Raw genomic sequence first — 10,409 nt, 5'->3', positions numbered from 1 at the left:
AGTTCACAAATTAAAATATGTGTTTTTCTGTGTCTTAGTAATCGCCGCCATAAAGATCAGAAAAATATTTAAACTCTCTCAAAAGTGTTTCTTTTCTTAATTAAAGGATAGCTATTGCATACTAAAGACAGGCTCTTTTCAAAATTATTTGGTAAAAGAGTCAATACATTGGAAGTCAACTAATAAAATCAGATTTGTGACAATTTCTACATAGTTCCAAATTTCTCTACCTGCATAAACAGGGCATTTCTGCTTTGTTTATTCTGTGTCATTTTGAAAAGTTAATAAATTACGTCATAATCAAGTTGCTGATTGAGTTGGTCATTTGCTTCCTTTACAACTTTCTTTTCCTTGACGGGATTATTAATAGACTTTTAACCCTCTGAATGCATAATGACGTTCAGAACCTCAGCTTTCAAAGTAGCAAGTACCATCCTCCATAATCTCTAATGTAGCTGAAAGGCTCAAATTCTTTTATGAACTTAACTCAGTAGGCAAGTCTCTAGTCAACCCCTTCAATGGGAAATGTGATCATAGGACATCCTAAAATTTGATTCCTATTTTAGCGTGCCTCCAGGTCCTGATCTAATCCAGAATAGGTCTAACCAAAGCTTTCACAGCTTCACTTTTAAGTTTTAAATGATTTTAAGTCCATGTAAATTTGGAAATTACTAACAGTTTAGGTCTAGTCAAGGATTCATCCAAACTGCTTTGCTATTTTTCTCAGGTTTTTCCCAATACCAGTATTATATCAATAGAAGCCAACTTCTGCTGCTCAGTACATGACATTCTATTTTAGTCATAAGGTATTAGTATATACAAACTCAATATCAAAAGATGGGGCCTTTCCCTTTTTGTAGGAAATGTGGACAAAGGTGATGTCATTCATTCCTATGGCTTTAAATTCCCTGTATTTATATCTCCAATCCAGACTTTTCTCTGTAGTTCAAGCTTCTATATTCAATTCCTACATGAACAACTCTCCTGGTATTTCAAATTTAACTTCTCTGAAATTAAATTCTTTCTTCCTGCCTCTCCACCCCAACTTGCTTCTGCTCCTCCCTCAGCCTCCAACTCCCAATCTGTTCCTCCCCCAAACATTTCTCTGTAAGTCAATGGCTTCACTAGCCTCACTACTAAAGCCAGAAACCATGTAGTCATCTTTGATTCAATCGTTTCTCTCATCTGATACATGCAGTCCATCAGTGTATTAGTTCACTAGGGCTGCTATAACAAACTACCATAGGCTGGGTGGCTTATAAACAACAGGAATTTATTTCTCACAGGTCTGGAGGCTGGAAAGTCCAAGATTAAGATGCTGGCAGATGTGATGTCTAGTGAGACTCCTCTTCATAGATGGCCATCTTTTCAGCGTCCTCACATGGAGGAAGTGGCAGAGGAGCTCTGTGAGGCCTCTTTCATGAAGGCACCAATTCCATTCATGACCAGCTCTCCTTTCATTACCTAATCAGCTCCCAAAGGTGCCACTTCCTAATACCATCACCTTGGGGGTTAGGATTTCAACATATGGATTGTGGGGTGGGGGCAGGGGGGTGGAGGAGATACACATTCAGGAAGCTCTATTCTTTCTTTAAACTGTATCTTCAACCCATCACTTCTCTCCCTCTACCTCCTCTGTTAATACTCTAATCTATCGCCGTAATAGTTCATCTAAGCTACTACTTCAACTATCACCATTTTTTCTAGCTGGTCTTCCTGCTTTCATGCTTGTCCCTTTCCAATCCTTTCTCCTCAAAGTGGCCAGTGACACTAATAAAAATGCATATCATATCATATAATTCTCCTGCCTGAGATATCTTACTGGTTTTCCACTGGACCAATAAAATATAAGCACTTATCAATAAAATGTAAGCAATGCCCTACAAGATCTGGCTGCAGAAGTCTACTCAGATCTCACGTTCTACCTTTCTCTTTCAAGCTCCAGTTGCCTTGGCCTTCTTTCTATTCCTCAAACATGCCAAGAGTTCTTTTACGTTAGGACCTTTGCGCTTTGCCTATAGTTCACCTTCCTGGCTTCACATAATTGACTCCTTTGAATCTTCAGGTCTCATGATAAATGTTACCTACTCAGAAAGATCTTCCCTAAGCTCATCAAGTCTCTCTACCTTGTCACTGTTTTCTCTTATGCTGCTATTTTTCCCCCTCCCAGCACTTACATAAAGCTCTAATTATTTATTTTTTGCTTTGTTGTCTGCTGTCCTTAGAAGAATTTATGTTCCATGAGATGGGAACCATGCATATACATCTGTCTTGCTGAGGACGTTAACCCGAGAACCTGTGAGAGTAACTGAAGCTTGGTTAATATTTGTTTAATAAAAACCACAATTATTTGAAGGAATGAAAGCTTGTTTATTCTTTGAACATGGATTTTCTGATTACAGATTCTATGTTGTTTGTACTCTAACATTTTGCTGATGAACGCATAGTGTTGTGTAAATATTTGTGATTGATAATAAAGTGCAAGATTTTCTGGATTTTTAAAATGTCATTTACAAACTGACCATGAAGTTGGAAGAAATTTTACTTCTATAACAAAAATCATATTGATGATAGCCCACGTTTTGGATTATTTTAAATTAAAATATAAGTTTCACATACCTTTTTGCCTTCCTCTTCCTCTCTTTTCTTCCTCTGCCTGCCAGGCAGACAGGACCCCTGGGCCCAGATTGGGGATTCGCATTCAGAAGGGGTGAAGAAAAACATTTCGGAGAGATAGGCTTTGTAGCCAGGTAATTCTGAGGAAAGTGTCCTGGGAACATACCAGGTTAAATCCCAGGCAGCCTGTTCATATGAACCATATAGCTGAGGAAGCAGCTCAGGATGACCCTGAGATGGGGCTGGGCAGACCTGACTCTAGAGAAGTTCAAAGAAGGAAAATTAGTCCAGAGTAAGTTGCTGAAGCAGATTTTAGATTTTTGTTAGGTGCCTACCTTCCTAGGTGGACAAGATATGGTTGAAGGTGTTGGCTCAGCCAGCACAATTAATAATGGGTGCAAGTACAAAGCATATTACACTTTGGGTTCCACTGAAAACAAGAGAATCTGCAGGGCTCTGAGACCTAGGACCCTTGAAATCTTTGAACCCTGTATTCCTTTCCTCCAATGCAAACAGTCTTTCAGTAGTTAATCATTTACCTTTTCTTCTTAAAAAGAATGTATTTCATATAATCTATTTCATTTTGTGGGGTTTTTGTGCTTGTATATCAAATCTAGTGAATACAAGTGGGGGTTGATGACATATTTATCTTCTGGGAGTTCTGTATGTCTAGGGTGTTCTAGTTGCTATGCATTAGGGTGTCAAGTATAGTTATAAATACAATGAACACATGTGTGTGTGGTAAAGCCCTGTCATTTCCTTAAGACGGGGGACCAACTTCAACCAAACACTACCCAGCAAAAGCCAACAAGAATGGACAAAGATTATGCCTACCTTCTTCCTTCCTTCCCTTACTCTTGTTCTCCTTCTTTCATTAATTTATTAACTCAATTTATTAAGCACTTACTGTGCACATTGTTCACTGCACAAAACAAGAAAAAAGACATAAACTTTCAAGGGTTTTCCAATTAAGATTTTATTTGACCAACAAAACATACTCACATGAAAATATAAATAAGGTAAAAGGAGCAGTGTAGTCATTATGATCTAAAACAATATTTTTCAAATTGTAGGTTGCCAGTCATTCTTTGCTGGGTCATAAAATAAATTTATTTTGTTGGGACTATACTTTACCAAATAATAATAACAAAATCAACAGGAGAGAAAAAGGCAAATATCAGTGTATATTGCAGGTAATAAAATAGATGTTTTCATAAAATTTTTGCAGAACAAATGTATGTATGCACTACATGTCAATGTAAAGTGTATGGCTTACTACAAGACAGGGCTAAAAAAATGTTTGAAAGACACAATACAGATGATTATAGAAGAAAGTTAATATTAAGTTGAATAATTAAGGAAGGTTTTTGGAGGCTGAAAGTACATAAATAAAGCTTAGAGGGGATGGGATGCCTTTTTAGATGAAAAGCTGCATAAAATAATTCTGTAATTGTGAACTATAACCATATGAGAAAGTGAAATCTATAGAACCAGCTTATTCTTGAATGACTACCCCAGGACCAATTATCTTTCCAGAAACTTCCAGGAAACACATGACCAATATCTAACTAAATTGAGCTCTGATGCCACAAAGGGAAACTTAACAGAGTTGCTCCTGTGAAGTATACCCCACTAGAAGGGTGGTTCAGGATATCTTCTGTCCAATTGCGTGTTTCAAATATTTATGTATTTAAGATATTAAGATTTTTTAAAATGTGAAATATCTAAAGATTCACCTCAATAAATTGAAAGTGATATTTTTCCCCTAAGTCCCTTGTATTAGATTCACTTGTGACTTCATTGGACAGTGTCTTCTCTGAGCTCTATGGTCTAATACGTATTGAACAAAAATTCAAGGACTCAACAACTGATTTATTTTAGCATTTCTTTTTAATACAAAAGAAGGAAATAAAAGAATAAAAGCATTCGGGGTGGCCTCTGGAGAAGGGGAGCTGTTGTTGCAGGAATCTTGCAAGTTAATGAGAATTCACCCGGGACTCAAGAGGGATGGAGAGAGGGGGAGAAAGGAGATGGGGGAATGGGGTGGGGGGATAAAAACTCTTCCTTTGCAGCTGGCCCTTTCCCTCATTTGTTGCTCCAATAAGCAGTAATTAGGTCCTGAGCTAATGGTGTCAGCTGATCTGCTGTTTTTAGGCTAGACCCAGAGGAATCTCCATGGAAACCCTGCTGGAGTCGTCCCCCCACCTGGATGCTGCGTGCTCCTTTCTGCCACCTGGCTGCCGCCGGGCCCGCTGCTACCTCCTTCTGCCTCTAACCTGCAGCCTGCAGCATGCGCACTGCCCCCGGGATCCCTAAATGGGACAATTCTGCCCGTGACGTCAGCGCCCAGCCGTCTCCACAGAAACTTTTGTCCCATTGGCCAATCAGAGAGCTTGGAAGGGGCCGGGGAGGGTGGGGGAAGGAGAGGGGAGTGGGAGGGGTGGGGGTGAGGGGAGAGGCGAGAGGTTTAGTGTGTGGAGCTGCCTGCGCTCCGCCCGGGCTGTCAGTCCCGGCTCCAGCCGCCGCGAGACCTTCCCGGAGACGCGCGCACACACAGCGCACCCCCTGCACACCGCACACCCTCGCTCCCTTGCTCACACACACGCACACACTCAGCCTGGCCGAGCAGGAGCCACTGACCATTTTGCAAGTGTCAGGACCAGCTACAGCGCGGTGGGCGCAAACATCCCGCTTTCCCCTTCCGGGATTTAGTCTGGGAGACGACGACGAGGGAAGAAGGTGGGCTCGGACGCAGCCCAGGCGCCGGGCACTGGTCGGGCCGTTTTCCTGGCAGAGCCGCTCCCCGGGACGGGCGCGGGCCTCGGGTGAGAGTAGAATAAAGAGGAGCGGCCGCAGCCGCCGCGCGAGGAGGATGGGAACTCCCCTATTTCCAGCTCTGGAAACAAATGGATGGAAGTCCTGAATGGAGCAACTGCTGACTTCATCTGCTTGGAAAAATAGTCCAGAGGAACTCATATTTGGCTACTCAGAGCAGTGGAGGGGGTGTCCATGACGTGGCAGGGGGAAAATAGACAACTGAAACCTCCCGTGTGAACTGCAAACTGTGACCAAGCAAGGGGAAAATGATCTTTCTGTATGTATTTTAATTTCGTGCAAAGGGTTTCAAGCATCTGTATCCTAAACTTACTTCTATGTCTTGTTCAGCAGAAACCAGAGGAGTCCTGTCTGGGGGTCCCATCATTATTCGGGATACCCGCCGCCAGCGGCCTGCCTTCGGTTACCCACATCCCCCTGGAACGGATATCTGTTTGGGGCACTACAATCTATCCTGTAGAACTATGGCCAAATCTCCGTCAATGCTTTGCTAATTTCTGGGACTTAACTCGTAGAATCTACATACAGGGCTGGAATTTATTCAAAATGCATCTGAAGAAATGACATTTTAAACCGTTTTTAAAAATATCTTGATAAAAAATTCTGTAAAACAGAATTTGATAGGTTTAAAAACATGACAGGTAAGAACTTTCTCTTTCTAGTCCCTTAACACCCGTCGTGGGGAAGGTCAAAGCAGGACCCAGGAGGAAGGAGAGATCCGGGACCCGTGTGCCCTTCGGGGCTCAAAGGCGCTGGGCGGGCGGCTGCTTTCGGGAGAGGCGCAGCCCTCACTCCTGGACCACGGGGCCAGTGGCTGGGGAAGCTTCTGGGGCGCGCGCGGGGAGGCGGCGCTGCGCTCCACCTGCCCAGCCCCGGACGCAGCCCGGGGGCGAGGCGTCTAGGGACCACCCCAATTCAATATTGGGATTTTTAATAAACCAAGGAATGGGATTTTAATTATTCAAAACCCAGCTCCTCTGGGCCAGAATGGTTTTGGGATGGTCCTGGTCACAAAATATTAAAGAGACCGACCGCTAAGGGAACAGGAAAAACGTCCGAGACAGCCGTTGCAATTACGAATGGACCAGACTTGGTAGCACGGGGCATTGATTGCTGGTGCCCAACCGGACCCTCCTCCCCTCTTCCCATCCCTTCCCCCACCCAAAGCAGGCTCCCGCGGCGGCCGGGACCTCGCATCCCTGCAACGTGGCCGGGGCTGCATTTTTCATGAGCCCAGGGTGAACAGGTGCGAAGTGCGCTGGGAGCATCCGGCCAGCGGCCGAGCGCGGGGAACATGGAGAGCGAGCGCGACATGTACCGCCAGTTCCAGGACTGGTGCCTCAGGACTTACGGGGACTCAGGCAAGACCAAGACGGTGACCCGTAAAAAATACGAACGGATCGTCCAGCTCCTCAATGGCTCCGAGTCGAGCTCCACGGACAACGCCAAATTTAAATTCTGGGTCAAATCGAAGGGCTTCCAGCTGGGCCAGCCGGACGAGGTCCGCGGGGGAGGCGGCGGCGCCAAGCAAGTGCTCTACGTGCCTGTCAAGACCACGGTGAGTGACTCGCCTTCCTCTGTTATTTGTCTGCCGGAGCAGCCCGGCGGGGAGGGAGGAAGGAGAGAGGCGGGAGAGAGGGGGAGCCGTGAGCCGCCGTTGGCTCGTGTGCCCCCTACCTTCCTCAACCCCCTCCCCAAGTCGTCCCCACTCGCATTAGCCAGGCGCGTTTTCCCCACTGTACAGTCTTTGTGGTCCTTTATTTTAAAGCGGCAGCGCACCTCCAGAGCTGGCCTCCCTCCCCGCCTCGGGTTCCCGGACCGGCTGCAGGAGCTTCCTTCCCCGGGTCGGGCGGCGGCGTCTGGCGTCCTCGGGCTGGGCCATTGTCCCATGTCCTTCTCTGGGCGCCTGGCGCGTGTCCCACCGCCGCCACCGCGCCTAAAGGCCAGGCTGGAAGCCCGGCCGCACGCTCTGAGAGCAGACGAGTCTGATCGATAGTCTACAGTGTCTCCTTATTGGCATAAAGCCCGAATGTAGCGCTAGCGGTGGATGTGGGGTTTTCCCCAGGACACTGTCAGGTTTTATCGTTAGATCGCTGCCCGGGAGGCACGGGGCAGCCCGAATGCCTCGATCACTCCCAGAGATCGTTGCCGCGACTGTTGAGATTGTAGATAAGGTCCTGGAGATTCCTCCTCCCCGCCCCCCCCATTCCCTTCCTCACTTCCCTCTTCCACAAATAAAGCCGCAGCTAGAAGATGAACAACAAAGAAAGATGGGTTTAGGCGCTATCGAGTGGTGTGTGTATTTGTTCCTTTTTCTGGGGTGGCTCTAGTCTCATGGCCACAAAGCTCTAGCCCAGGCGCCGCGAGGCACTGGCATTGAGAGCCCAATGCATCTCAGCCTCACGCTGCAGAAGCCAGTGGGGCTGGGGAGCCGCAGCAGCGTCGATTTTCTTCACAAGAAGATGGGAACTGTGGGCTACAAGTAGGATGGCAGATCTGATGCAGGAGACCTTTCTGCATCATGCCACGGTGGGTACTCGCCTGGAGTAGGGATGGGGGAGGCTATCTGGCATCCTTTGTATTTTTGCCTCGCTTTGGGGTTTCTTGAGCATTTCTTCCTTTCCCCCCTCCTGTACTGGCAACTGTTTCCCGGTGCAGTATTCCTGGAGGATGCTAGAAAGGAGACGCTTTGAAAGCTATTCTATCTCTGATGGAGGTATATTATATTGAATTGAAAATATGTGCATGAAAAGTTATTTTTTAAAGCATTATTTGGAAGGGTCTTTTAGGTTTGGAAATCAGTTTATGGTTTCCTGAGATTAATTAGAAATAGTTGTTTGAAGGATGTATATTTATTTTAGAATTTATATAGAAACTGGGAACCAAAAATAAAAGTGAAATGGAAACACATATAAAAGTTCTGTGGTGGTTTTTTTTTTTTTTTTAACAATGTACTATTGTTGGGAGATTTCTAAGAGATGGACCTATAAAGGTGTCTTCTCCTTTAGCATGTGGCACTACTAAAGACAATGGTGAGATTATTGTCTGGCTTTCCTAAATAATGAGGACTAGATTGGCATGAATTAGAACTGAGGTTTATTTACATCTGGATGAGCCAGAAATCTGATATACAGAATGAAGTGCTTTGATTAATTTCTATTGGGAATAATATCAAGAAATGATGTAGAAAAATAATTTATTGTTAGAATTCAAAACATAAACATGCATTTTCCTTTGGACAAAACTGAGCTAACTGAATGGATAAAATCATTTAAGATATCTTTACTTAAGGTATTATTTCATAATATCATGTATGTTTTAAAGAAACACTGTTAGTTGGGAAGTTTATTTTTCATTCCTTTTATGTTAAACTTAGGTCCCTCTAACTGTCAGATAGCTTCACGTGGATATTGGTACAATGAGTTTATACTCATGTGGATTTGACTACACCCACTATATGTGTTAACATATGTGTCCTTTTAAAGGATTGACTATTTTAAATAACATAAATTCCGAACAATTTTAGAGATACTAAGATCGTCATAAATCTCAGTTATTCAAACTAGCATTCACGCATTCATATACCACTATTTTCAGTCAAAAATTTATGCAGAATAGCTAAAGAATTACTGCTAAGACATCTAGTATAGAGTGACAACTTCAGGGATAATATTAAAGTAACACGTGTTTCTCTATTCAGTAAAGATTCCATATATTTATGGGAGAGAATATAATTCATCAGGTGATTGTTAGATAATGGTTCTCATGTAGTATTTAAGAGCTCTGCTTTTCATTCAAGCCTGTTTTGAAATATTGAAGAGGTTTTTAATTTATGAACTCGTCTATTGCTCTTTATAAAATTTTTATACTGCTCCCGACATAGAATTATAGGCTCCTCCTTCTCTGAGAGACAGCCAATCATCATTTCAGTGAGTTAAAAAATAAAGGATCCCCTTTTATCATGTGTTTCCCTACATTTCAAATTATTCCTTCCTTAATGATACATTGATTTTTCTTTCTGATGGTAGGAGTACAGTCACCAAGAAGACAAAAATATATTTTCTCTTAATTCTAAGGCATATATTGATCAAAATAAAATACTGTATTTGAATGGTATTTTCGTTCAGACTAAGAATCATTCTTAGCTGCTTGAGGTTTGAGGGTTCGCGGCTGGCTTTGCTGTCAGTAAGAGATGCTTTGCTCCTGATGTTGCAGTAATCCACTGCTGCTGATAATTAGACATCATTACTACTGCGAAAAGGGAAAGAGAAAAGGGGAGAGGACAGGCTGAGGCTAATTATCTACTTAGTTTAATGAAAGAAAGAGAGACTGATGGCACCTGGGAGGTTATACTAGACCAGAGTAGACACACCACATAGACTTAATTGAAACAAGACTATCTTTAAGTCTCATAGTTAAAGAAGCTTGGTTCTACTCTTATTTTCCCAAAAGAAATATAGCTTTCCAACTACTCTTCCCCCTAAAGCCTAAACTTAACTGATGATAAAATCGAGCAAGTTACAACTGACTTAAAATAAAAATATTGACTACTGGAAAGGATAAATATGTCCTTTAATATTTGTCCTGGTCATGTCTAAACCTGAGGGGACATATCTGCCACTGATGTTTAGACCGCTTTTTGATGGAGTAGATACTGTTTGGTCACCAAGCAACAACATCCGGCAACTCAGCCATTTTAGGTCTGGTGTGGGACCTGTGCTTTTGCGAGCCCGCCTGCACTGCACACGCACGCGCACGCGCATGCGCATATGCAGTTGGTTGAGCAACCCATCTGCTTTTTAGATAGTACCACTGTTATTTTTATACATTCTTTCATTAAAAGTGTCAGAAATTTAGAAGAATGAAATGATGAATGACTTAAAACAGTTCCGAAAACGATATAGCAAATGGTTGACATTGATTACATCCAACTTTTAAGCAGCGATAGTTTTAAATTC

At 43.4% G+C, this 10,409-nt stretch overlaps 1 protein-coding gene across 8 annotated transcripts in view; it reads left to right on the top strand.

Annotated features, from left to right (window-relative positions):
- The first annotated feature begins 4,998 nt into the window (after positions 1-4,998).
- The window catches only part of NOL4 (nucleolar protein 4), a 381,920-nt gene continuing 376,509 nt past the window's right edge, over positions 4,999-10,409 (top strand). For 2 of the 8 annotated variants that reach the window (XM_055102633.2, XM_055102631.2), the window contains exons 1-2: positions 4,999-6,092; positions 6,622-7,009. In XM_055102633.2, coding sequence (XP_054958608.1) covers positions 6,746-7,009 — 264 coding nt within the window. In that variant the 5' untranslated portion in view covers positions 4,999-6,092; positions 6,622-6,745. Of the gene's footprint in view, positions 7,010-7,475; positions 7,981-10,409 lie in introns of those variants that run through there. The other 6 variants (XM_055102632.2, XM_055102630.2, XM_003830247.6 and 3 more) reach the window with 3 other exon arrangements.

The sequence above is a fragment of the Pan paniscus genome, chromosome 17 (genome assembly GCF_029289425.2).
Source record: "Pan paniscus chromosome 17, NHGRI_mPanPan1-v2.0_pri, whole genome shotgun sequence".
In the NCBI taxonomy this organism is placed as follows: Eukaryota; Metazoa; Chordata; class Mammalia; order Primates; family Hominidae; genus Pan; species Pan paniscus.
This window is presented reverse-complemented; position numbering and strand designations above follow the sequence as displayed.